We start from the raw sequence: 24829 nt of genomic DNA, 5'->3' as shown, positions 1-24829 counted from the left end.
GTGCAACGTCATTGGTTATTGTTAAAAATTGATTGCTAAAGCATGAGATATTATAGAACCCCATGTAGCATTCAAGAGATATCAGCTCAAATCAATCAATTCGAAGATGCTTCGAGATGCAGTCAAGAAGAGAAATACTAGTATCTATGTAGGGAGAAGGAGGAAAGGTCCTCATGCCTCCAGAGGTTCCTCTTTCTTCTGAAAACATGACAAGTTTCCTTCTGGAGGACTGCACAAGGTGTGGCATTCTCATCCTTTGATTCCCTCATATGAAAACATTGTGATAATCATCTTTGGGAACATGACAAATAACTTTCTCTCAAATAAATCCAAAGGTTCCTACTCTGCGAAGTTCGAAAGTATGAAAATTCCAATTATAGGTATAATTGACTCTCTATCTTTCCATCTCAGTGTCAATTCTACCCAAAGGGCCTTCCCCGAGTATTTGTAGGATCTCCTTTTGTCTTTAAAATTCCTTCGCCAAGTGCTCTCAGATACTATATGCATTCAATCTATCTTTTGTGTGTATAGTTTGGCCACCTTGAGATATTTGTTCAAGTCCCATATTTACAACATCCTTCGAGAAATAACTCTTTGGAGACTATCTCATTTGGACAACACGACAAGTAGAGGCCTTGTGTCCCACTATTTTTTAGTCTCCAGTGAAGGAATCAAGAAAATATGGTTGGTCCAAAACCTTTCAGTGTCTCGGCTTAGCATGGAGAACAAAGATATTTTGGCTTTGGCTCATGACATTTGTGTCATCTCTGTCCTCTCCCTCCTATAAGTAGAAATGAAGGGTACGATGAGATAATACATTAGTTGAGGCAGCAATCAGACTCCATCTTGTTCCTCCTGGAAGCACAATAGAAATTACAATACAAAATGCAACAGTTTGAAGAGGAACTCTAATGGATTTGACATCATTTAGAGGACATGCATATTCAGTGACATTCTGGAGAGAATGGCAGCACTGCAGGCGGTGCTTTAGGAGGAACTCGGACATGATATCCACTGATCCCCCATAGAAGATATATGTATTATTTATGTAGATGTATTTTGTTTTGTGATCAATTTTGTAGAGTATATAGTTGTAGTTCTTTCTACAAAATGTTTGTCTAGGATAGTAGGGTAAGAATCAATTTTTCAACTCCATATATGATCTTAGAAGAAATGTTTTGCCTCTGTATTGAATGTAATTACTCCTTGGTTTTCCCAATGTAGTCATTTTTGTTAAAAAAAAAATCCTACCAAAAATTTCTTCCGAAAATTGCCATAAATAATTTTGCTTAAATTTTTATAAATTCCAACAATGAATTGGAAAGTTGTGAGTTCACAAAATTTTCTAGAAAATGCCAAAGCAAAAAACCAGATGCTACAAAAATTTAGACCTTTGCAAAGATGCGAGTTAGCCTATATAATTTGAATCTTTCTAGTGATGTCAGTTGTTAAATATTTGTTTCTCCAAACTCCTAGAAGTCACTATGATTTGATCCTATTTCCTTCGTTAAGTGCCAATGGAGAACCTAAAATGATCCCCCCTTTATAATAGCTAGGGTGGATGTTTCACCACCGAAACTAATCGCCACCATCTAGAATGGATAGCTCCACCACCAAATTGAGGCTCTACACAAAGGTTTCCCCTCACAAAGTAAGGTAGTTAAGCTCCAAGTTCAATTCTCAAATCATCAACTCATATTTTCCTTGAGATCCCTTCATTCTTTTTGTAATTATTTCCTCCTCTTGAAATACCTTGGGTGGATGGAAATACCATGGGTCACTTTATTTTTACCATACCCACAATTAATTATTTAATATTATTAAAATGATACCTTTTGTTTATAACAAACTCAAGCAATTAAACTAGTTGATCCCTTTTTCTTCGACTATATCCTATGAGAATCAAAATAGGCTACTAAGTCACTTTATTATGCTATTATGGTTTGGAAAAAGTCTCCCTGGAACTCTACTCTTATTAACATCAAGAAAACCATTCTTTCCCTCTCTTGGTCCCGAGTCTCACTCGCAAGCCCAAGTTCTAGAGGTTGAGCTTCTTAATCGATGGAATATTGTCCCCTCTTCCCCCATCTCTTCTCAATTCCTCACCTCCTCTCCATCACTTGTTATTTCCTCTACATGGTCCCCTCCCCCACGCTTCTTTCCTAAAACTGAATTTTGACAGTGCATCAAAAGGGAATTTGAGTCCAACTAGTTTTGGTAGTATATTTTGAGATCATAGAGGCCTTCCACTTTACGTATACTCTAGTACTTTGGGCATTAACAATAATAATGTGGTGGAACTCACTTCCCTCATCACAAGGTTGAAAATTGCAAAAGTAAAAGGCTTCTCCAAGATTTGTGTAGAAGGGGATCTCAACTTATCATCAACACGATCCGCAAGATACATAACAATGACCCAATTCATAGAATATCCAAAAGCTATAGTTTATAAGCACTCATATGTAAGGCTTCGCCTCTTATTGTTAACATCCTGGTTGTTGTGCCCTCCCATGTTCAATAAATAAGAATTAAAGTTTATGATATGTTAGTTAATCATGGATGTTTGGACTCTTCGCTAGCGCTACCCTCCACCTAGAACCTTCTCTAGGACTCCCCTCTTAAGGATATGTGTTGGAAGCTTGTTCACAAGGATACATCTATCCCTTATGGGGTGTTTATGGATCGAGAAGGGTTGAGGGTTGCGCTACCACTACCCTACCTGGAAAAGAAGCGAGGGGATATGGCAACACGCTCACATAAATAATGTTTATGATGCCTAGGATCATGAGGTGATGTCACATGTGGGCTACACCCATCGTACTCCATGCCATTCATGCTTCACACTCCAGTTTTGAATGCCAGTTTCTCCTCCAGCCAACTCATAGGGTCTCCACTCATATGAATTTTGAAATGGCTCTATTGTAGACTATTGTGTCCCTCCTCATTACTCGATTCGTATATCATACATTTGTTGTTGGCTACCTGAGTCTCTTTCCTGAAATGTAGGCCGTGGCTCTCGTTGATCGCAATTGGGGTCTTATGTGGACCCACCTTCTTGAGCCCTGAAATAGCACAATTTTTCTTCCTTTGAAACACATTTGCACCGTTAGAAAAGAACCATCCCTCCCACACAAACTTGAGCTCTGGAAATGAAGGCAATTTCCACTTGAATTTCAAGAGAATAGGTTCTAATCAATTGTTTCTTTCGCTTTGTAGGTTTGGTGCATTTGACAAAGCTTTCAAATTCAATTACTTCTGCATGTAAGGAAATTCCTCATTCAGGTGTCAGAAACCTTCTATAGATGTGCTCTTGATGGGCTTTGGCTTGAGTAACACCCCTTGTTTAGTCATTATTTTCATTTATGGACTCCCTTCTTGTATTTCTCCACACAACATTCTCATATGGTGTATCCCTCTAGGTATTCAACTTGCTTCAGGGCCTCAAAGACCTCTCTCTAGTTCACTACCCTCGGTTTTTTCCCTTCCCTTAGTGTTCTTCTCAGCTAGGTCTACATCACTTTCCCCGCATCCTCTTGAGTTGGCTCATTCTCTTTTTCTGAAGTTCATTTTCCATCTCCTTCCCAATTCTTGGCCACATTTGTTGCTCACCCACCTGGCCCTGACCCTCCTACACATGGCTTTTCTCTTCATGCCTAGCACTTGTGACTTTCTTCTACATATCACATGCTCTCCTTTCTTTCCCGGGCCTTCAACCATGACTCATCATCTACCTATGTTCATAGAGGAGAAACTTACTACCAGGAATGGGCCACTTAGGAAACGCGTGTATTCACCACCATCTAGAGGATACTTTTGCCTGATTTTGTGAGCTTACCTCGAGCCCCTTTGAAGATGAGCTCAACTTAGCATTCCAGCTCTAGCTAGCGGCAACAATCAGGACCCATCCAAGTTGCAACTATGAGTTCTAATCCCTTTGCTTAGTCTTTTGATACACTCAAGCTTCCATCATTTTTATTATTATTGTATTTTCTCAAGGCCAATTGCCATGGTTTTCAGCTTATGTATGGTTTTTTGTTTTGTTTTTTGAATATTATGCTATCCCATCTCTCTCTAAGGAGAGTGAAATTCTCATTATGATTTGGTCTTCCTAGCCAAAGACTAGCCTAAATCATTCAACATTTCCATATACAGTCCTTTTTTTTCACAATAATATCCCTAGGTAGACCCACCCAAAGGGGCCTTACGCTGAGTTGACTCTAGTGATGGAAATTTCACCTCGATGGACCAAGGAGGATAAAACCCACACCTTGTGACAGAGGGCCAACAACTTGGCGAGGGGCTTTGACCAACCAAGCAAGGGGCTTTGACCAACCAAGCTACCCAACCGAGCTATTTTCATATGGGCTTGTGTTTAGAAGGTAATACAAGATTTACCTATGGCTCGTAAATGTCATTAGGCATCAATCCAAAATAACAACGAAAACACTTATTACATGATATATCTTACATTCCTTAATAACTTTATTCTAAATTATTGTTATTAATAATAAATAATAAAATAATTTAATATATAAGTTTTTTTGGTAGGTAAGCACCCACAAGGGATTTGAACCAGTGACCTATTGCAAGGAGTGCCTTAACAATGCACCCATTCATTGTCAATCCTAAACATATATACATTTTAAAAAGCATGGAACAAGATTCTTAACCATGGAGATGTACAACATTTTAACACAGAGATTCTTAATCTGTAAAGAGGCTTTGCTACAATACCATGTGCCAATACCATGTTTATCAATACCACATCCTCAAAAATCCATTACTCATTTGATTTAACACCTAGTAGTATGACATTTTTTCTATTAACCAATTTAATTAAAAAAGTAAAAATGACACAACTACTTTGAAAATAAATATCAAACTTTGATTTGTGTATACTATTTTAAATATTCTAAACTATTTAATGGCATTTAAAACTATTTTATCTACTTAATAATTAAATTAAAATTCTAAAAAAATTATTTAGAAAAAACATGATTAAAATTCTAAAAAAATTATTTAGGAAAAACATGAAATTAATGTAAATATTATTCTTCTTTTAACTCTATTATATTAAAAATTTAAGTTTTTTTCTATAGATTAATTATAAATAATTATTATTATTTTGTTATAAAAATTATTACAATTTATCTTTATCATTCAAGAATCACTTTATAATTGTTATTATTCTTAAATTAAAAAATTTAAGAACCACTTTATTATTATTGTTTTTAAATTAATTTATTTTTTCATAAATACCATTTATTTTTATTATATATATATATATTTTTTGGGTTAAATTAGATGTTTAAAAAACATATTTTTGTTTTATTTTCGCAGGAGGAAGAAGAAGGAAAAAAAGAGAAAAAGAAAAAGAGAAATAACCTGTCAAAGACGAAGCCCGCTAAAGATTCATTGTTAGTTTCAAAAAACTTTTTGATATTAAAAGATGCACTCTCTGAAGCCATTGAGGCAGCTGTAAGTATGAAAAGTATTTCACCATCATTGATCATTACTTACATTTATTCTATTAAAACGTGAAGATATATTACATCACAAATGCTCTTACGCTTCCTTTGCTGTTATGCAGAAAGATTTTGCATCCAACGACGGGCAGACAATCGCTCGGGATTTTCTCAAAGGCATGGGAACAGCACGCCTGCTTAATATAGGTTTTCTTGTGGTGGCAAATGCATGGGAGCGGTACGCAGAAATGTCTGATAATCAAAATGCATGTCTGTCCCTCTTGAAGGAGATGAGTAAATTGAAGCAACATGTTAAAGAACTTGAAAAGCGGCCTGAATCGAAGCGAGGGATGGAGGCTTCAATAGGAAAAGCAATAGAGTTGATAATTGAAGCCTCTATCGCCTGCTGCACTCAAATTGAGGCTTCCAAAATTCGCAGGTGAATGCTCACTCAACACACTTTAATATTATAAACCTCGCAGGTGAAAATTGACGCTCAATTCCTTGTCCCACCTAAATAAATTCACACCTCTTTTTTTAGTGTTGGATTTATGTAGGAGGAGACCATTTATGAAAGAGGCTTGTAAATAATATTTCTTAATACAGGATCTGAAAAAAAAATATTTCTTAATACAGGTTTCTTTCGGCAACTTCGTCCAGAAAAGAGCTGGCTGAACTTGAGAAAGAGTTACAGCAAACGTACGAAGAAATGCAGAGACAAATGGATTTATGTATTTTGGATTGCGTCCGCCAGCCAAAACCACACTATCCAAAATATCCTAAAGACAAAGGTAAATTGTGATACCGGATGAGAAAGTGTTATTTTAAATACTTGTGAATGTTTTTATTAAAATGATTTATTGATATTTCTGTGTTTAAATATGGTTACAACAGTTGGAATCGAAGAACCATTGCAAGAAGTTATTAAAAAGCTTGAGTGGGAAAGCGACAAAAATGCTGTAGCGGTTATCTTGCATGGCTTTGGTGGCATGGGAAAGACTACCCTTGCAGATGCTGTGTTCGCGCGGCTGTTTGAGGAGAAAAAGGAAGGGTGTAAATTTTCTTTTGTTAGTTTGTTTCAAGATATAAAATCAACTCCAAATGTAGTAGAATTGCAAAAAATTATATTATCTGATTTGAAGGGAGAAAAGGCGGAGGAGATCCGAAGGTATAACGAAGGACAAGAAGACATTGCTGTCATGTTAGAGAAGGAGGAGGCTTTTATTTATATCGACAATGTTTTGCTTCCTGATAAGCGTGAACAAGGCCCAGATGCACTCACACAGCTTCTCCCTGAGAATATGGGGAATGCGAAAAAAGTGAGGTTGCTCATAACTGCACGTAATAAAGATGCAGCGAGCTGGATGACAATGAGCAAAGGGGTCGAAAAAGAATTCTACCCAATTGAAAGCCTGCCCGAAGCCAAGGCAGTGGAGCTTTTAAAAAAGGAGCTGTCTGACGATAAAAATAAACTAAATGATAGCCAAATTAACGGCATAGTCAATATATGTGGAGGAGTCCCGGGGCTTTTGAAGGTGTTAGTAGGATTCATAAATGGCGGGGAAGGAAACGCAGTGGAAAATTATAAAACATTGATGAAAGAGGCTAAAGAAAAAAACTGGAAAGGTGATATTGGGGAAAGTATAGAGCAATACGTCTTTGCCTACGACAAACTTGAAGATAAATTGAAAGATCCATTTTTGGATATTTGTTCATTTTTTCGAGGGTGTGACTGGAAAGAACTTTCAGATATTGGGGGAGAGCCAGAACTGAAAGGGCTAGAAAAAAGAGCGCTTGTGACCCGAGATGCGAAAAGCATGACTGCAAGGGTACACGATGTCATCTTGGAAGTTGGTCTCCAGAGGACAGAAGGAAACAGATTCAGATTGACCACTGCAACTGAAATTGAAAAGTTCTTAGAAGTTGAGGTACGCAATCTTTCAACTAAAATATTTATCATATACAGTTTTGTTTCAAAATGACTGACTCTAATATTTAATAAATATACAGGACCTTCAAAAGATCAAGGGCATATGGGCAAGTGACAACAAAGATCCACTGCGTATACCCGCGTCAAAGCTAGATTTGATGTCTGGATCTTTAAGAGTTCTTAAACTCGGACCCTTAACAGATGTGGAGGGCAAATGTGAAAATAAATTTAAAGAGCTGGTTTTTTTCAGTGCCATAACTTCCCATCTTCCTTTTGATGTGTCAAAGCTAAAGGGGTTCGAGAAGCTCAGACATTTATGTTACAACCCGGAAGATTTACAGAATCTAAGTCAAGTAAGTTCACTTAAAATATCTGGTTGGTCCCACTTATTTCTCTTCTTATTTTTCGTGGAATATCTAAAACGCTATATCATGCGCAGTTTTATTAGTTAGAGTATGATTTTCATATATTCCTAATTGCATAATATGCAGATGCCTTCCAGTGTCAGACACATCGAATTTGAATTAAATTCTCCTTCCTTCCAAATCTCTTCCCAATGTATTCAGCAACTAAGCAATTTGCGAGTACTGAGACTGACGAATGCACAGTTCAAAAGCTTACCTGAAGAGCTAGGAGATCTGGGAAATGGTTTGGAGGAACTATTACTTCATAGTTGCCAATATTTAGAGAAATTACCGGCATCATTTTCAAGTCTGGGCTCTTTAACAGTGTTGAGAATGTCTAGCTGTTTTGGTTTGACGCAGCTACCAGAAGATTTGGGATCATTGAATTGTCTGCAGGAACTCTCTTTGCAAAGCTGTGGAAGTCTAGAAGTGCTTCCTAGCGAGCTTGAAAATCTTACAGCATTGCAAAAACTCGATTTGTCCGAGTGTACAAGTCTTAAAGCGCTTCCTAGAAGTCTTGGAAAGCTCACATCATTGCAACAACTCCATTTGAGCGACTGCAGTAGTCTAGAAGCTCTTCCTAGCAGTCTTGAGGAGCTTTTATCATTGAGATTATTGGACTTATCCCGCTGTGGAAACATTAAAGATCTCCCTTCTGGCTTAGAAAAGTTAACATCGCTTGTTCAGCTTAGTCTACATGCTTGTGGTGGGCTAAGTAGTATTCCTGGAAGCATTGGGCAACTGAAGTTGAATTCAATCAGCTTATATTGGGCCTATAATTTAAAAGAACTGCCCGATGGGTTTTGCAACTTCTCCACTTTAACAGAGCTTCACATGGGTGACTGCAACCGTCTAGAGAAGCTTCCGGAGCGATTTGGAGAAGTAACAAGTTTAAGAAAGCTAATTATGATCGGTTGTCACAGTCTACAGAAGCTGCCAGAAAGTTTCTGCCAACTCAAGTACTTGGAGCACTTGGATTTATCAGCCTGCTCGGCTCTTGAAGAATTATGTATATACTTCAAAGGTCTCTCACTACTGCAAGTTCTATCACTGGAAGACTGCGACAAGCTAAAGAAGCTCCCTGAGGATTTCCAATGCCTCACCTCATTGGAAGTTCTGGATGTAAGAAATTGCTCTAAGTTGGAAGGGAAATGGATAGACAGCATGCTAAAGATGAAAAAGCTACAAATTTTGCGCATAGCAGGAAGCAAGTTGTTGGAGGAAAGATGGGAGAAAATTCAAGCACAACAATGCAATCAATCATGGTCTTGTGCTGTGTATACAGAGCAGGTGATCCACATTTTCAAACATGTTTTCTGTTCCCACATTATAATTAACTCTTTTAATGTTTAGATCCTAAAACATATCACAGGGGAAAAAATTGCAAAGCATACATTATTTTTCCTTTCCACTCACTTTAGCTTTCTCTTCAGGGTTTATCAAATGAGGAGAATCTTCTAAAGCAGTTCCAATCAGAATTTGATAGCATGCTCACTAATGGAGAAGGAAAGCCACTGAATATATCTGGTCGTCCTCTCAACACGCTGCTGCTTGTTATTTTTGATGGCCGTCAGGATTTCTGTCCTCATTCTTTTCCTTTGCCTTTACTTGAGGAGAGTATAGATGATATTCAAACACATTTCGAAATGGTTTATTTTGGCAACCATTGGGATCAGTTGCCTAAGAAAGTAGCGGGTAGAATAGTGGGGCATGCTCCTGCTAACAGAGACACTAAAGCATTGTTTCAAAGACTCTTCTCATCAGTTGTTCAATTCGGCCACGACTTTGACCGGAATCGTGCCATCAGTTTCCATAGCAGCAGTTTCCAAATGACCGCGGAGATTGTGAATGGGGAAAACGGTGATAAATACCTTTCTCGTTGGAAATATTTCGAAGATTGTTGAAATCTAATTTCAACGCAGACCAAGAAAAACCGTGAACCAAGCCAGAAACCGTTCACCGGATTTTCTCGGAGCTATTTGCCGACGAAGGAATAATCCGGGAAGGAGCTCCGAGAAAATATGGAGCTGACGCGTGGTTGACCCCTGACGTAACGCAACGTAAGAATCTCGGAGGTTAACTTTCAGCACTTGTTGGTCTTCCGATATTGTTCTCCACCGTTGGATTTGCTCCCGTGTTCTCCGCCGTTGATCACCTGGAGCTGCATACGAACCCACATCAATTCAATGTTTTGCGTGGAGTAAAAGGTTTATGGTTGACCGCCGTAGGTAAAAGAATTTAATGATTGGTACAAGATTTTGGTGAGGCTCTTTTAATATGAGCATGGGCATGTTATAATATATGTTTTTATATATATTTATATACGGCATGTATTAAATAGGAAATTGTATGTAATAAGTTTAATGTTTTTTGTGTTGACTTTTATTATGTATGGCACACGGGAGGTAAAATGTATGTGTATTCACAGCAGTGAAAAACGTTGATGGTGGGGTAAAAGAAGAAGAAGAACCAGAGGATGTATGCACAGCAGTGCACGAATACATTCAGTAATGTTTTGTGAAGTTTTTTTTAAGTAGCGAAAACCATGTGTGGTTTTGCACGAAGTAAGTTTTTGTAAGTTTGTGTAAGTTTTGCTTTTACAGCAGTATGTAAAATTGTTTTACACCAGTAAATGTGAATGGAGGTTTTACAGCAGTAAATGTTAATGGGAATTTTTCTAGCAGTGTAAATTCTCATATGGAGACACAGTGAATGTTTTTTTGTTTTAATGAATAGAAATATTTTATGGTGAAATCCTCTGTTCCTCATTGAATTTTTTTTAAGTCTTCTGTGTGCACAAAAGATCCTGGAGCAAAAGAAACAGAGCATTGCCTCTGTGTGTTTGAATATTTGGTTTTTGGTATTTTCCCCATTAAAAATACCCAACAGTGGTATCAGAGCAGGCTTAGGCTCTTTGAAGGAGACAAAGAAGCTGAAGGGAGAAGGTTGTTGCTGCAGCAAAACCTCTCAGGCAGATAGAAGACTCAGACAACAAAGGATTCAGGTATTCTTCATAGCTATCTTGTTTGTTATTGAAGAGACAGTCAGTGTTTTAAATACACAGTCAAGGAATGGCCAGCACAAGCACTGGTATGGGTTTGTTTAACACCCAGCTCCCACAGTTTAATGGGAAGAACTATGACTACTGGTCAATAACTATGACAGCTCTGCTTGCTTCCCAAGATTTATGCGAAATAGTTGAAGAAGGCTTTGAAGAACCAGCAGATGAAACTGAGTTCAATGCATTAACTCAAGGAGAGAAGGATCTGCTGAAGAACAATAGGAAGAAAGATTCAAAAGCCCGTGTGTTGTTGTATCTAGCAGTAGACCAGAGTATGTTTCCAAGGTTAGCAGCAGCTAAGACAGCCAATGAAGCATGGCAAACCCTTAAGACAGCCTATCAAGGCATGGAGAGAGTGAAGACAGCAAAGCTACAATTGCTGAGAAAGGACTTTGAGAATCTGAACATGAAGGAGTCAGATAACATTGACTCATTCTTTACTCATGTGATTGGTGTAATCACACAAATGAGAACTCATGGAGAAACCATTGAAGACAGAAGAATTGTGGAGAAAATATTGAGGGTCTTACCCTCAAGGTTTGATGCCATAGTCACCACCATCGAAGAGACAAAGGATCTCTCAAGTTATTCAGTTGATGAGCTACATGCATCACTGATAACACATGAGCAGAGGTTGAGTAGGAATGAAAACTCATCTCTTGAGCAAGCCTTCAAGATCCAGATGTCCTTTGGAAGAGGAAGAGGTCAAGGCAGAGGAAACAAGAGAGGAAGAGGCAGAAGCCAGAACAGAGGTGGAAGGAACAGCCCAGCAAATGCACAAGGAAGAGGCAGCAATCCAAATCAAAACCAAGGCCAAGGCAGCAGCCAACAAAGAGAACAGTTTCATGCTCAAGGACAAAGGTATGATAAATCTAATGTTCAATGCTATTATTGCAAAAAGTATGGACATTATGCAAGTGATTGTAGAAAGAAACAACATGATATGAGTAGTAGACAAAATGCAAATGTTACAAGAGAAAACAGCAGTCAAAATAATGTCCTGTTAGCTTGTAACATGGCTGAAACACATAGTGAAGACATATGGTTTTTAGACTCAGGTTGCAGCAACCATATGACAGGGAATATAGCCCTCTTTTCAGCCTTAAATCAGAATTTGAAATCAGAGGTCACACTAGGAACTGATAGTAAAGTCTCTGTTATGGGAAAAGGGGAGGTAAAAATATTTACAAAACAAGGAGAAAGGAAAACCATAGCAGATGTCTACTATGTCCCCGGAATGAGATGTAACCTATTGAGTGTTGGACAGCTTATCCAAAAGGGTTACAATGTTTACTTTGTAAATGATGTGTGCACCATCATGGATATACCACCCAGCAAGAGATGCATTGCTGAAGTGAAGATGACAAGGAACAGGATGTTCCCTCTCCGGATCAGGGCAGACATGAAAAACAAAGGTGAAATTGCAGCAGTCACCCAAGAGGCCTTCCAAAGCGTGCCAAAGGATGAGAACTGGTTATGGCACTTGAGATTCGGGCATCTAAATTTTGGAGGTCTAAATTTATTAAGCAGAAAAGGAATGGTAAAGGGATTACCATTGATAGAGAAACCGGACAGCCTATGTGAAGGCTGCATTTTGGGAAAACAACATAGAGAAAGTTTTCCATCAGGGAAAAGCATAAGGGCAAAGGCACCCTTAGAGATTATCCATTCAGATTTGTGTGGACCAATGCAAGCTCCATCATTAGCAGGCAGCCTATATTTCTTAACATTCATTGATGATTTGACAAGGAAGACTTGGATATATTTCCTTAAAAACAAAAGTGAAGTCTTTGAGAAATTCCAAAACTTCAAAGCACTTGTGGAGAACCAAAGCGGGCTGCACATAAAAGTATTGAGAACTGATAGAGGAGGTGAGTACATCTCAAATGAATTCCTAAAGTTTTGTAGAGAAAATGGAATACATAAACAGTTCACAACTCGGTACACCCCACAGCAAAATGGAGTTGCTGAAAGGAAGAACAGGACCATCATGGATATGGCAAGGAGCATGTTGAAGGCAAAGCATTTGCCAAATGAGTATTGGGCTGAAGCTGTACATTGTGCAGTTTATATATTGAACAGGTGTCCTACAAAAGCAGTCATGAACAAAGTGCCAGAAGAGGCATGGAGTGGGAGAAAGCAAGGAGTCACCCACATGAGAGTTTTTGGGTGTGTGGCCTATGCACACATTCCGGATCAGCTAAGGAGGAAGTTGGACAGCAAAGGGGAGAAATGCATCTTCATTGGATACAGTGAGGAATCCAAAGCCTACAGGCTGTACATTCCATCTACCAAGAAGTTCTTTGTCAGCAGGGATGTTCAATTCATTGAAGAGGAAGCTTGGGATGGAAGCATAGAGAAAACAGTGAATGTCAAGAACTGTTTGTCTCATGATGAAGATGAAGAGGAAGTGGCTGAAGTACATCCCCAAACAGCAGCGCCAACACAAGGACAGCAAGGGACACCATTGAGGATCAATGAGAGTGCTTCTCCAAGCACACCACAAGGAGGAAATTCAAGTGCATCTTCAAGCACTTGCACACCAAGTGAAAGAGGTAAGAAGTTTAGAAATCTAAGTGAAATTTATGAAGAAGGAATGAATTCCTTATTTGCCTTGTATTGTCATGTTGATGATCCTATTCATTTTGAAGAAGCTATTAAAGATAGGAAATGGATAGAAGCTATGGATGAGGAGATGAATGCCATAGAGAGAAACAAAACATGGGATTTGGTTGAGTTACCAAAAGGCAAAGAAGTCATTGGTGTGAAATGGGTCTACAAGACCAAGAGCAATGCTGAAGGCAAGATTGAAAGGCACAAGGCAAGGCTGGTTGTCAAAGGCTACAAGCAGCAGTATGGGAGAGATTATGAGGAGACTTTCGCCCCGGTTGCAAGAATGGAAACCGTGAGAGCAGTGCTGTCCATAGCAGCTCAAAATAAATGGAAAGTCTACCAAATGGATGTGAAATCAGCATTCCTAAATGGAGTGTTAATGGAAGAGGTTTATGTGGAACAGCCTCTCGGCTATGAGAAGAAAGGTGAAGAGCACAAAGTGTGCAAATTGAAGAAAGCTCTTTATGGGCTGAAGCAAGCGCCAAGAGCATGGTACAGCAGAATAGATTCATATCTACTAGATAATGAATTTGACAAATGTGAAGGAGAACCCACAGTCTACATCAAGGAAAAGGATGGTAAGATTTTAATTGTTGTTTTGTATGTTGATGATGTGATTTTCACAGGTAATGATGATCAGCTCATTAAGAATTTTAAATCAGTCATGAAGAATGAATTTGAAATGACTGACATGGGTTTCTTGAGATACTTCTTAGGCATAGAAGTAGATCAAAATGAAAAAGGAATTTTTATATCTCAAGCAAGATATGTAAATCAAGTTCTGGGCAGATTTAACATGCAAGAATGCAAGGCAGCAATCACTCCCACAGTGATGGGATTAAAGCTCAGCAGAGAGGACAGCAGCAAGGATTTTGATCCTAGTTTGTACAAGAGTATTGTAGGCAGCCTCATGTACTTAACAGCTACTAGGCCTGATTTAATGTATGCTGTTAGTTTAATTTCCAGGTTCATGGAGAGGCCAAAGGAGGCACATTGGCAGGCAGCAAAGAGAATTTTGAGGTATGTCAAAGGTACCAAAATGTTTGGAATTCTATATCATGCCTCAGAACATTCAGATTTGGTTGGATACACAGACAGCGATTGGGCTGGAAGTGTAGATGATCGGAAGAGCACTTCTGGTTATGTTTTTAATATGGGTTCAGGAGCCATTTCATGGGCTTCTAAGAAGCAGTCCATTGTAGCATTGTCTACAGCAGAGGCTGAATATGTGGCAGCTACAGCAGCAGCATGTCAAGCAGTGTGGATGAGAAGAATGTTGAGAAGCTTAGGCCAAGAGCAGGCAAAAGCGACAGTGATCTTTTGTGACAATAGCTCAGCTATTGCATTGTCAAAGAATTCAGTGTTTCATAAGAGAACGAAACACATTGAAACCAGGTTTCACTACATCAGAGAATTAGTGAACAATGGAGAAATTGTCCTAGAACATTGCAGGACTCAAGAACAGGTAGCAGACACCTTGACAAAGCCACTTGATCAGAAGAGCTTTGAATTTTTGAGAAAGTGTCTGGGTATGGCTGAATGCCCAGCTGTTGAAATTAAAGGGGAGTGTTGAAATCTAATTTCAACGCAGACCAAGAAAAACCGTGAACCAAGCCAGAAACCGTTCACCGGATTTTCTCGGAGCTATTTGCCGACGAAGGAATAATCCGGGAAGGAGCTCCGAGAAAATATGGAGCTGACGCGTGGTTGACCCCTGACGTAACGCAACGTAAGAATCTCGGAGGTTAACTTTCAGCACTTGTTGGTCTTCCGATATTGTTCTCCACCGTTGGATTTGCTCCCGTGTTCTCCGCCGTTGATCACCTGGAGCTGCATACGAACCCACATCAATTCAATGTTTTGCGTGGAGTAAAAGGTTTATGGTTGACCGCCGTAGGTAAAAGAATTTAATGATTGGTACAAGATTTTGGTGAGGCTCTTTTAATATGAGCATGGGCATGTTATAATATATGTTTTTATATATATTTATATACGACATGTATTAAATAGGAAATTGTATGTAATAAGTTTAATGTTTTTTGTGTTGACTTTTATTATGTATGGCACACGGGAGGTAAAATGTATGTGTATTCACAGCAGTGAAAAACGTTGATGGTGCGGTAAAAGAAGAAGAAGAACCAGAGGATGTATGCACAGCAGTGCACGAATACATTCAGTAATGTTTTGTGAAGTTTTTTTTAAGTAGCGAAAACCATGTGTGGTTTTGCACGAAGTAAGTTTTTGTAAGTTTGTGTAAGTTTTGCTTTTACAGCAGTATGTAAAATTGTTTTACACCAGTAAATGTGAATGGAGGTTTTACAGCAGTAAATGTTAATGGGAATTTTTCTAGCAGTGTAAATTCTCATATGGAGACACAGTGAATGTTTTTTTGTTTTAATGAATAGAAATATTTTATGGTGAAATCCTCTGTTCCTCATTGAATTTTTTTTAAGTCTTCTGTGTGCACAAAAGATCCTGGAGCAAAAGAAACAGAGCATTGACTCTGTGTGTTTGAATATTTGGTTTTTGGTATTTTCTCCATTAAAAATACCCAACAAAGATGAGAGTGAGAGGATGGAGGTGGAGGACTTTGTGGTAACGAAGCGCGGAAGATACCTTAAATTGAAGCAAGTGGCAGAAAGAGGCGGAGGGAGTCCTATAGCTTTGTTAAGAGAGCTCTTCGCAGGAGGAGAAGAGGAAATTTCTGTTTCCTTTCTAAAGAACAAGGATGGTGAATCCACGAAGGTATTAAAGTTCTATATTTTGTGGATAACTCTTCCTTCAAATATTTTACAATCAAATTTTCAAATTCCATTTATCGACTATTGATTATTTTGTTTGCGTTTATATGAAAATTGTAGGTCGGAGTCGACGAATTGCAAGGGAAACGATTTTATTAGATATCAGGCCTGGCAACAACTCTTTTGATATTTCTCTTCACGCTTTAGTGGAGATGTACAATGTGGAGAAAGAGAGATTTAATTTTGAAATTATAACAGTTCCAATAATGCAGGAAGACACAACATTGGATGTATCTGAGAAGTTTTCAGGAGAGGTTCCATGGTTGGTCCTCCAAAATCCGTGGCAGCTGACAAATACAACCAAGTATTTTCTCATTGAAGGGTGTCCACCACGGCTTAACACAGGAGACGAGTGGTGGTACCCGAGAATAATGAGGATAATAGAAAGCAACGGGACATTCGCACCGTATAATGATCATAGTGTACTGCGTATGTTGCACACTTGGGGGGCAGCAGCTTTTCCTTTTACGGCGGAAAAAGAGGAGGAATTAATACAAAAAGAAAAGACACAAATGGAGGAGGAGGCTATTCCTCATGCAATATTTCTTTTCCAGCATTTGGAACGTGTGTCAGAGCAGGTCAATAACTACCTGTTATTTGTTTGCTTTTTGTATATTTTGGAAAGGAAAAAGAAAATGATTTTCATTTCTAATTGTTTTTTCTCCTCTCCTTGTCGTTGATGATGAAAAGTTAAGGGAGGCAACGGGTCAGCAAAAAATGATATGCTTATGCTGCTGGTACGAAGAGGAGTTTCCAAATTCCATGAAGGATGTGTTGACAGAATTGAGTAATATCATTTACATAATTTATATTCCATATTTTTGTCCAAACGGAACATTAAAAAAGTATGAGCGTTTCACTTATACAATTTTTCAAGAGGCTTTCCCTTTGGAACCTTCCAAAATGTCATCAGCAGAGATGGAAAGAATGTTTTCGTTAAGTTTATCTGAGTATGAAGCTGTCAGATTTTGGGCGCGTATTAGCTCTTTGAAAGTGGCCATTAATGCCACAGATCAAATTCAGTTATCGAAAATGCTTTCCGTCATGGATTCTGATCTTTTTGATCTTTTTGAGGTCAATCATTCATGGATGTTGATAATGAATGAAGATGGAAATTTGATAACAACAGAGGGGCAAGAAATTGTAAAATTGTTATCTGAAAAATATTCAGATGACAGAGTAAAAGAATTGATGCAACAATTGCTCAAAGGTACTCAAACAAGTTGGAAGAAGACGCTGCTTGAATTAGAAGAAATGCTATCCACTAAGGGTTATGCTGACGACGATGATGTAAATAGCGAGGGCGAGTGACCTCCTATAGGCGAATGCATATCTTAATTAGAGAACACTTCACTCATTTAATGATGATTCAATAGCGTCCACTTCTTAAGGTAACATTTTTCATTTCCAATGATCTTGGTTTTGCTCAGTAATTATTAGTGGGTGGTATGTACTTGTACTTTTTCAATCTTCCATTTTAGCTTTTAGGGTGTCTGTATTTTGAGCTGATTTATTGTATTTTTATATAAAAGATATATTTGACTGTTATAGTAAATCAAGGCATTTTATTTTCAAAATATTGATATTTATGTTTTTTTTTTTTATATCAATTCAAAATATTGATATTTATGTTCTTTATAGATATATTTTTTTATATTAGAGTGTAAGCTTCATTTTTTTTATATTAACATGTAAGTTTTACTTCTTAACCATATATATTTTTTATTTTTATCTTTTTAACTTGAGGCTACATTATTTATGTATTAAAAAGATTATATAAATGAATTGAGTTTGTTTTTTTATTAAAATAGTTTATAGATATGTTTTTTTAGAATAGTATTTTTAGAATTTTAATTTAATTATTAATAATTAATGGCCTATTCTAACTTAGAGAGGAAATGGTTAATTTTAACTTTAAAAACTTGAGTTTAAGTTGTTTAACCTGTAAAATTCGAGTGTCTTAAGGGTTTTTAAATTGTTTAATCTGTAGAATTCAAGTGCCCTAAGGGTTTTTTTTAAGATGTTGAATATGCATTCAAAAATGTATTTTAAACAAATGGTAGGGAATTAATCTATATGTAATATTCATGAAATATTTGTAGTTGTCACTAATAAAGACCTTGAGATTTATCTCAAAGGTAGTTATGTCTTTTTTCTTTTCCAAATTAATTAAAAATATTATAAAATTAAAGTGAAATAAAATATATATAAGATATTTTGATTGTGAAATGAGTTAGGATTGTTTGGGCATGTGGCATTGATAAATTATGGTATTGGCCCATGGAATTGTAACAAATCTTATTTACAAGTTAAGAACCTCCATAGAAATGTCATGGTATCTTTAATTCATATATTAATTCTTTTTATGATTATTAGTAATAATAATAATTTAAAATAAAGTCATAACTTAGTTAATTTCTATGATCTTTTTAATCTTGGTAAAATGAGACGTGCCATGATGTGAGTGCGTTGATGGTTATCATGGAATGATGTCTATCAACATCTACCAACCATTTAATTTACATGGTTGTACCAATTTTGATTGATTTAGTAAAACACGGAGTTTATATCTTCTTAAATTAGTATTTTTTTTTTAAATTTGGTTATTTGCTTTTTCACACACACACACACATATATCAAGCTTCTCACCAATATTAATGGAAAATAAAGAATAAATTGAGCATGATATAATATATTCTATATTATATTATTATTATTATTTTTAAAACAAAATGTACTTTTTATTTTAAGACGAATTGAAAATGCAATCTTATATGTTGATGCATATACAATATATGATTAGTTTTATGTGACTTACAAGCCCACTACTCATATCATTTTCATAACTTGTAACAAAACTTTAAATATCTACTTGAGTTTTATGTGGTCATTAGTGGACATATTACATGTCAAAGGTCAAATAAGATCAAAAGTTTGAAAGGCTACAAGATCTTGAAGAAACCAAAAGTCCCTTAGTGAATTCATCTAAGACAAGAAATCCTCCATCTAAGTGCAAAGCTTCCTTAGATTGTGAATCTATCAAATCATTAAGTTCTCTATATATAACACTAAAACTAATAATTTGAAAGAGACCAAAGATATCCATAAAATGTAATGTTAGCTATCAAAGACAACTACTATGGACCTAATTTCATTGTTCATCCATTCAATAGTCACAATGGTCTCAAATATGTGAAGTTGCACAATATTTTTCTCTAAAGTGCACTTCGATAAAAAGAATAATGTGCTTAGTTAACCTTGGTTATTAGATCCATAACTAGGTTTTCCTTATTAGCAAAATATTGATCCTCAATAGTAAATAAAAAAAAACTTCAACTATGAAAGTGTCTAGCAAGTTCTATTAAATAAGCTCTATGCATAATCCCGAGTCACCTGATCGGTTTTTGGTTTTATACTAGGATTATAAGAAGAAAATGGCGAAAAATATTCTAATGAAACTATCAAAGTGAGAGCTTAGAAATGCTCAAAACCCTAACATTTCTTACCAAGATCAAAATTATTAAAGGCTACAAGATCTTGAAGAAACCAAAATCCCCTTAGTGAATTCATCTGAGACAAGAAAACCTCCATCTAAGTGCAAAGTTTCCTTAGATAATGAATCTATAAAATTGTTAAGTTCTCTATATATAACACTAAAACTAATAATTTGAAAGAGACATAGATATCCATAAAATGTAATGTTAGCTATAAAAGACAATTACTATGGACCTAAATTTCATTGTTCATGCATTCAATAATCACAATGGTATTCAAATATGTGTAGTTGCACACATTTTTTCTCTAAAGTGGACTTCGATAGGAAGAACAATGCTCTTAGTTAACCATGGTTATTGGACCCATAACCAGGTCTTCCTTATTAGCAAAATATTGATCCTCAGTAGTAAACAAAACAAAACTTTGACTATGAAAGTGTCTAACAAGCTCTATTAATGAAGCTTCATGCATAATCCTCATTCATAATATCCTCCCAAGTCATGTGATTGGTTTTTATCTTTATACTAGGATTATAAGAAGAAAACTGCAAAACATGTTCTAATGAAACTGTCAAATTGAGAGCTTAGAAATGATCAAAAGCCTAACATTTCTTACCAAACAAATTTCCCAAGTAATCAAGTATGGAAGTGTTCTATACTCCTTCAATTCTCGTCCAATAAAGTGCTCTTTAAAGCAAACTTCTAAGGACACTTTCTCCCACATATGTTTAAGTGAGATCTAATGTTCAACCTCTTTTCATACTATCTTGAGTAAGGGGTGAATGCATGAAGATGGGTTACACTTTTGGGCCAAATGTGGCGTTGAAATTTCAATTTTTTTCTCTTTTATCAAATTCAAGCCCTCAAAACTCATATATGCATTGGGAATTTTAATTTGGAGTAAAAGGAAATTTGTGAAGAATTATGTTGTTGTCCTAAAGATATTTTTTACAAAAAAATATAGTGTCGTATAACCTGTCAACTTTCCATTAAATGAAATGGTTGTCTTTGCAAATTTCCCTACATCTTAAGATGTATGCATGTGTTTGTGTAGCATAACTTAGTCCAAAATGTGTAAATTTTAAAACACATCTATATGAACATGATCTACATGGAGAGAATTAAGTTTTTCATTTTCTTTTTTTTTAATGAAAAATTATATTATTTATAATTTTTTAAAGTTGGCGAAGTAATATTTCAATTACATTTTGCAGACATATGTGTTCGTGTAAGATTTTTTTCAATTGTTTAAATAAATTGAAAAACCAAGAGTACCCTTTTGAAGAGGGCCCATAAATGAAGATAGTGGTATTTTTTGAATTTTTTTGTTGTGTATATTTTATGTTATTGATTTTTTATTCATCCCCTTTGAAATTGTCCAAAAAAATTTCAAGCATTATGTTTAGAAGAAATTAGATGAAAAATATCATATGAATTTGAAAGTGTCAAACTCATATGCCATTGGATAGAGGATTCTTTCACAAATCCAACATGATCAATTGTGCCACTTAATGACAAATTCTGCCCTAAATCAACCAGGGTACAAAATGGTGTTGTAGAGAAATCTACAAAAGTGGAGCTAAAAATTTGTTTTTAGGCCCTCAACAGCTCGATCGAGCGCTTGAGATAAAATTTTACATAACTCAATTGAGGGTTTAAGAAACCCTCAATCGAGCACTTAATGTGGTTAAATAAAATCTTGATCTAGCTTTAAGGCTTGATCAAGCCACTTTCTTTAATTCCACGCCTAGGTTGTATTGGTAGGAAATTTCAAAAACATGGCTCGATCAAGCATATTGCTCGATCGAGCCACTAACTCAATCGAGCTCCTAGATAACCTCAGGTTACACATGAGCTCGATTGAGGGTTTGTTTTAATGCTTGATTGAGCTATATCTTTAAGCCCTCAAACAACTCGATCGAGGGCTCAAAGATTGCTTGATCGAGCACTTAAAATGGATCGATCAAGTTGTTGTTTTTCACCCAAAACACGCCCTCTCTTGCCAAACAATGTAACACAACTTCATGCATAGACCCTAAGGGTATTCTTTAAATAAATGCAAGGAAGTTTTTTCATTACTTATAGAGGGGATGAAAATGCTTGGACTTGCTTTATTTCTCTGTTAAAGTATATCAGAATTTAAAACCTTTTGGATAAGAAAAATACAAAGGATTAGAGTGTACTCTAGAGGTTCTTTAACCTTCCTTAATTTATTCCACCACTAATAGATCTTTCAAACGTCAAGTGTTTATAAGGTTGTATATCCAAGTTTGACGATATAGAAACATCTAATTTTGGCATGGGTGTTTTCATAGTCCGTAATTTGATGGATACCAGTTAAGCTATTCTTGGAAGTCCACCATACATTTCTTATCATTTAAACCCTACTCCTCTAACATAAGTTCTCACCCTTCTTGAATCTTGTTTCCCTCTCTTTTCTTCCTGTTTCTCTATTTTTCCTACTTCTTTCTCCTTGGACCTCCCTTCAATCAACTTGATCCTTATTTAATCCTTCACCTTTTTCTTTCTTATTCTTATTATTTCTCGTTTGAGATTATCTTTTGGATTAATCACATCAAATAATTTTATGGTCAACGTTTCAACCCTCCAATAAAGTTTTTGTTTATATTTAATATTCCCTCTTTAACCAGATTCTCTAACCCATATCACCCTCATTATCAATATATTATTATATTTTAATACAATTTATTAAAAAACTACTATTCTTTATTTATAATCTAATCTTATAATAAAATAAGTAGGGATTCCTTTAAAAATGAAATATTAGTTTTAATTTTATATTTTAATATTAATCTTTATGAAATATGAATTTGATGTATTCTTTTAAATTAAATTCTTAACGAACTTAATAAATAACTTTTGATCCTTTTTAAATTTCCCCATCTTAGGTTTTTTCATTTTCTAAATGTTTTAATTCCAATTTAATTCTAAATCTGTTAATTTAAATTTAAATTTATTAATTTGCATTTAAACTTTTTTTACTTATTTTTATTAATTAATATTTTAATTTGAATGGATTAATTTATCATAATTTAATTTGAATTCAACTTTAAACCTTTTTCATAACTAATATTTTATTTTTAATTCAATAACTTATTATTTTTATTTTTTAATTCAATTTTGAAATCTTTTTATTAATTAATATTTTAATTTTGATTCAATAATTTTTTATAATTTCATGTGAATTCAATTTTAAATCTTCTATAATTTAGTAAATTATTCATTTTGGGTCAATATTAATCATTCAGGCTTATCTTTCTCACCTTCCCTAACAACTATATTCATTCCCTAACAACTATGTTCGCGCCAATCTTAATCTAACGTTTTCCAATGGTAATATTCATGCCTTCTCTAAGTAACTAGGTCCAACATGTTTCACACCTTCTATCAAACTTCTTGCCCCTAAAGATGGGTGAAGTGTTCACTCGAACCATTAGACACACCAACGAATAGAATACATAGTTTCCTAGAGGTTATCAACAACATCTAATTTTGATACACACCCAAGAAATTTCATCATCTTCATCCCTGTAAGGACTCTGGACACCACATATCTCCACAATGGTATGATATTGTCCACTTTGGGCCTAAGCCCTCATGGATTTGTTTTTGGGCTTTACCGCCAAAAGGCCTCATACCAATGGAGATATTTGTCCATCCTTATATACCCATGATCCTCACCACTTCTAGTCAATGTGGGACTTTGGTTGTATACCCAACAATCCTCCCCTCGAACAAAGGACCATCGAGCCTCCCCTCAAACGATTGTCCATCCGTCCACTCTCTACCAACCAAGATTCTCCACTCCAATGCATTGGAAGCACACGCCTTACATGGAGCACCACCTGCCTCGAGAGCTTGCTCTATCCCAGGTCAACTCCTCTTCACCGTGTTGGGACCAAGACACATCCATGAAGAATTTGGAGCACACCGCCTGTCTAACCGAGCTCATCCATAGATCCCATCGTGATATTACCAGGGCCCACCAACTTCGTTCGACATTCCAAGGATTCATCCACTTGGCTAACTTCAGAACCTGGCTCTGATACCAATTGTTAGAAAATTATATATTACGGAGCAATGGAACACATAAAATATTGCAGAAATATAAACACAGAAAACGCATAAAACAAGAGAGACACATATATACGTGGTTCACCCAGTTTGGGCTATGTCCACCCCAAACAACCAGTCCTTCCTTTCTATTATCCAACAAAATGAAGAGACACAACCTACACCACATCCGCTGTAATATCCTCTGTTTTCTCTCACAGTCTCACCTCTTTGTTTCTCTCTCACAGAATACACATCTATTACACAGCCTCAAATACAATGCGAGGGGTTGCCTTCTAGGGAAAAAAACCCTAAACTAAACATAAGTTCTACCGTCAGATCATCTGCCTAATGAATGGCCTAGATTGACTAGAAATTACTATACTTTCACAAGGCAATTTTACATCTGTTTTTAGCTTCGGGGGCGCTGCCCCTGAAACCCCCCTCCAGGGGGGGGCTCCCAAAGGTCGTAGCCGCCCCCCCTTGGACCCCCCCTGCAGCGAATATTTTATGGGCGGCGTTGCTACCCCCATTTCGAACTGGGGTCCAATGTGGTGATACCTTTGAATATAGAAGATAATCAGGCTCCACAATCAACAATCCCTATGTCTTACATGTTCTATTTTAAAGTGAAAAACACTTTCTTCATTTGCTCATGGAATGATATAATAAGTTTCAAAAAATGATTATTAGAAAAAATATGACTTCTTAATATCATCATCAAAACATATCTAGTAACTTTTCTTCTCCTCTTTTTTATCATTTAGCTTTCCAATAATTTTCTAATAAAGAATATTTCTAACATAGCATCATTGTAATAGTCCCAAATTAAGTTATAGCTTAAAGTTTTTTATACATACGTCATAAAAACTAGTATATACATGAATGACATATATCTCATAAGGACTAAGATCAAATAGAAATCTGTCATCAAAATCCATAAATAATATATAGTTCTTTGTATAATTTGAAGTTCCTCTTTAGATA

The 24829-nt window shown here is 36.2% G+C and overlaps 2 protein-coding genes across 2 annotated transcripts in view; both read left to right on the top strand.

Moving 5' to 3' along the window:
• Positions 1 to 7847, top strand: part of LOC149210656 (protein RECOGNITION OF PERONOSPORA PARASITICA 7-like) — a 91380-nt gene extending 83533 nt beyond the window's left edge. Inside the window, exons 2-6 of the mRNA XM_089396757.1 lie at positions 5341 to 5478; positions 5591 to 5904; positions 6102 to 6256; positions 6360 to 7393; positions 7476 to 7847. Of these exons, the coding sequence (XP_089252883.1) occupies positions 5341 to 5478; positions 5591 to 5904; positions 6102 to 6256; positions 6360 to 7393; positions 7476 to 7847 (2013 nt within the window). The remainder of the gene's footprint in view (positions 1 to 5340; positions 5479 to 5590; positions 5905 to 6101; positions 6257 to 6359; positions 7394 to 7475) is intronic.
• A 33-nt stretch (positions 7848 to 7880) lies between these two features.
• Positions 7881 to 17685, top strand: LOC149210655 (uncharacterized). Its single transcript, XM_089396758.1, has 5 exons — positions 7881 to 9089; positions 9233 to 9697; positions 16036 to 16218; positions 16335 to 16852; positions 16965 to 17685. The coding sequence occupies exons 1-4, from the start codon at positions 7881 to 7883 to the stop codon at positions 16371 to 16373; spliced, it is 1896 nt and encodes a 631-aa protein (XP_089252884.1). The 3' UTR covers positions 16374 to 16852; positions 16965 to 17685.
• Positions 17686 to 24829: the final 7144 nt, after the last annotated feature.

The sequence above is a fragment of the Pinus tabuliformis genome, chromosome 1_2 (assembly GCF_031772625.1).
Source record: "Pinus tabuliformis cultivar Carrire ecotype Pingquan chromosome 1_2, CPIR1, whole genome shotgun sequence".
NCBI classification, from domain to species: domain Eukaryota; kingdom Viridiplantae; phylum Streptophyta; class Pinopsida; order Pinales; family Pinaceae; genus Pinus; species Pinus tabuliformis.
Note: the sequence above shows the minus strand (reverse complement) of the source record. Positions and strands in the feature narration are given on the sequence as shown.

What these genes read in the sequence shown, in the direction of transcription:
- LOC149210655 (XM_089396758.1), top strand. Translation starts at nt 7,881, where the DNA reads ATGCAGATGCCTTCCAGTGTCAGACACATCGAATTTGAATTAAATTCT. An exon ending in GTGCTGTGTATACAGAGCAG is followed by an intron (nt 9,090 to 9,232) that starts GTGATCCACATT and finishes CTTTCTCTTCAG; the next exon opens with GGTTTATCAAATGAGGAGAA. An exon ending in AGGATGGTGAATCCACGAAG is followed by an intron (nt 16,219 to 16,334) that starts GTATTAAAGTTC and finishes TGAAAATTGTAG; the next exon opens with GTCGGAGTCGACGAATTGCA.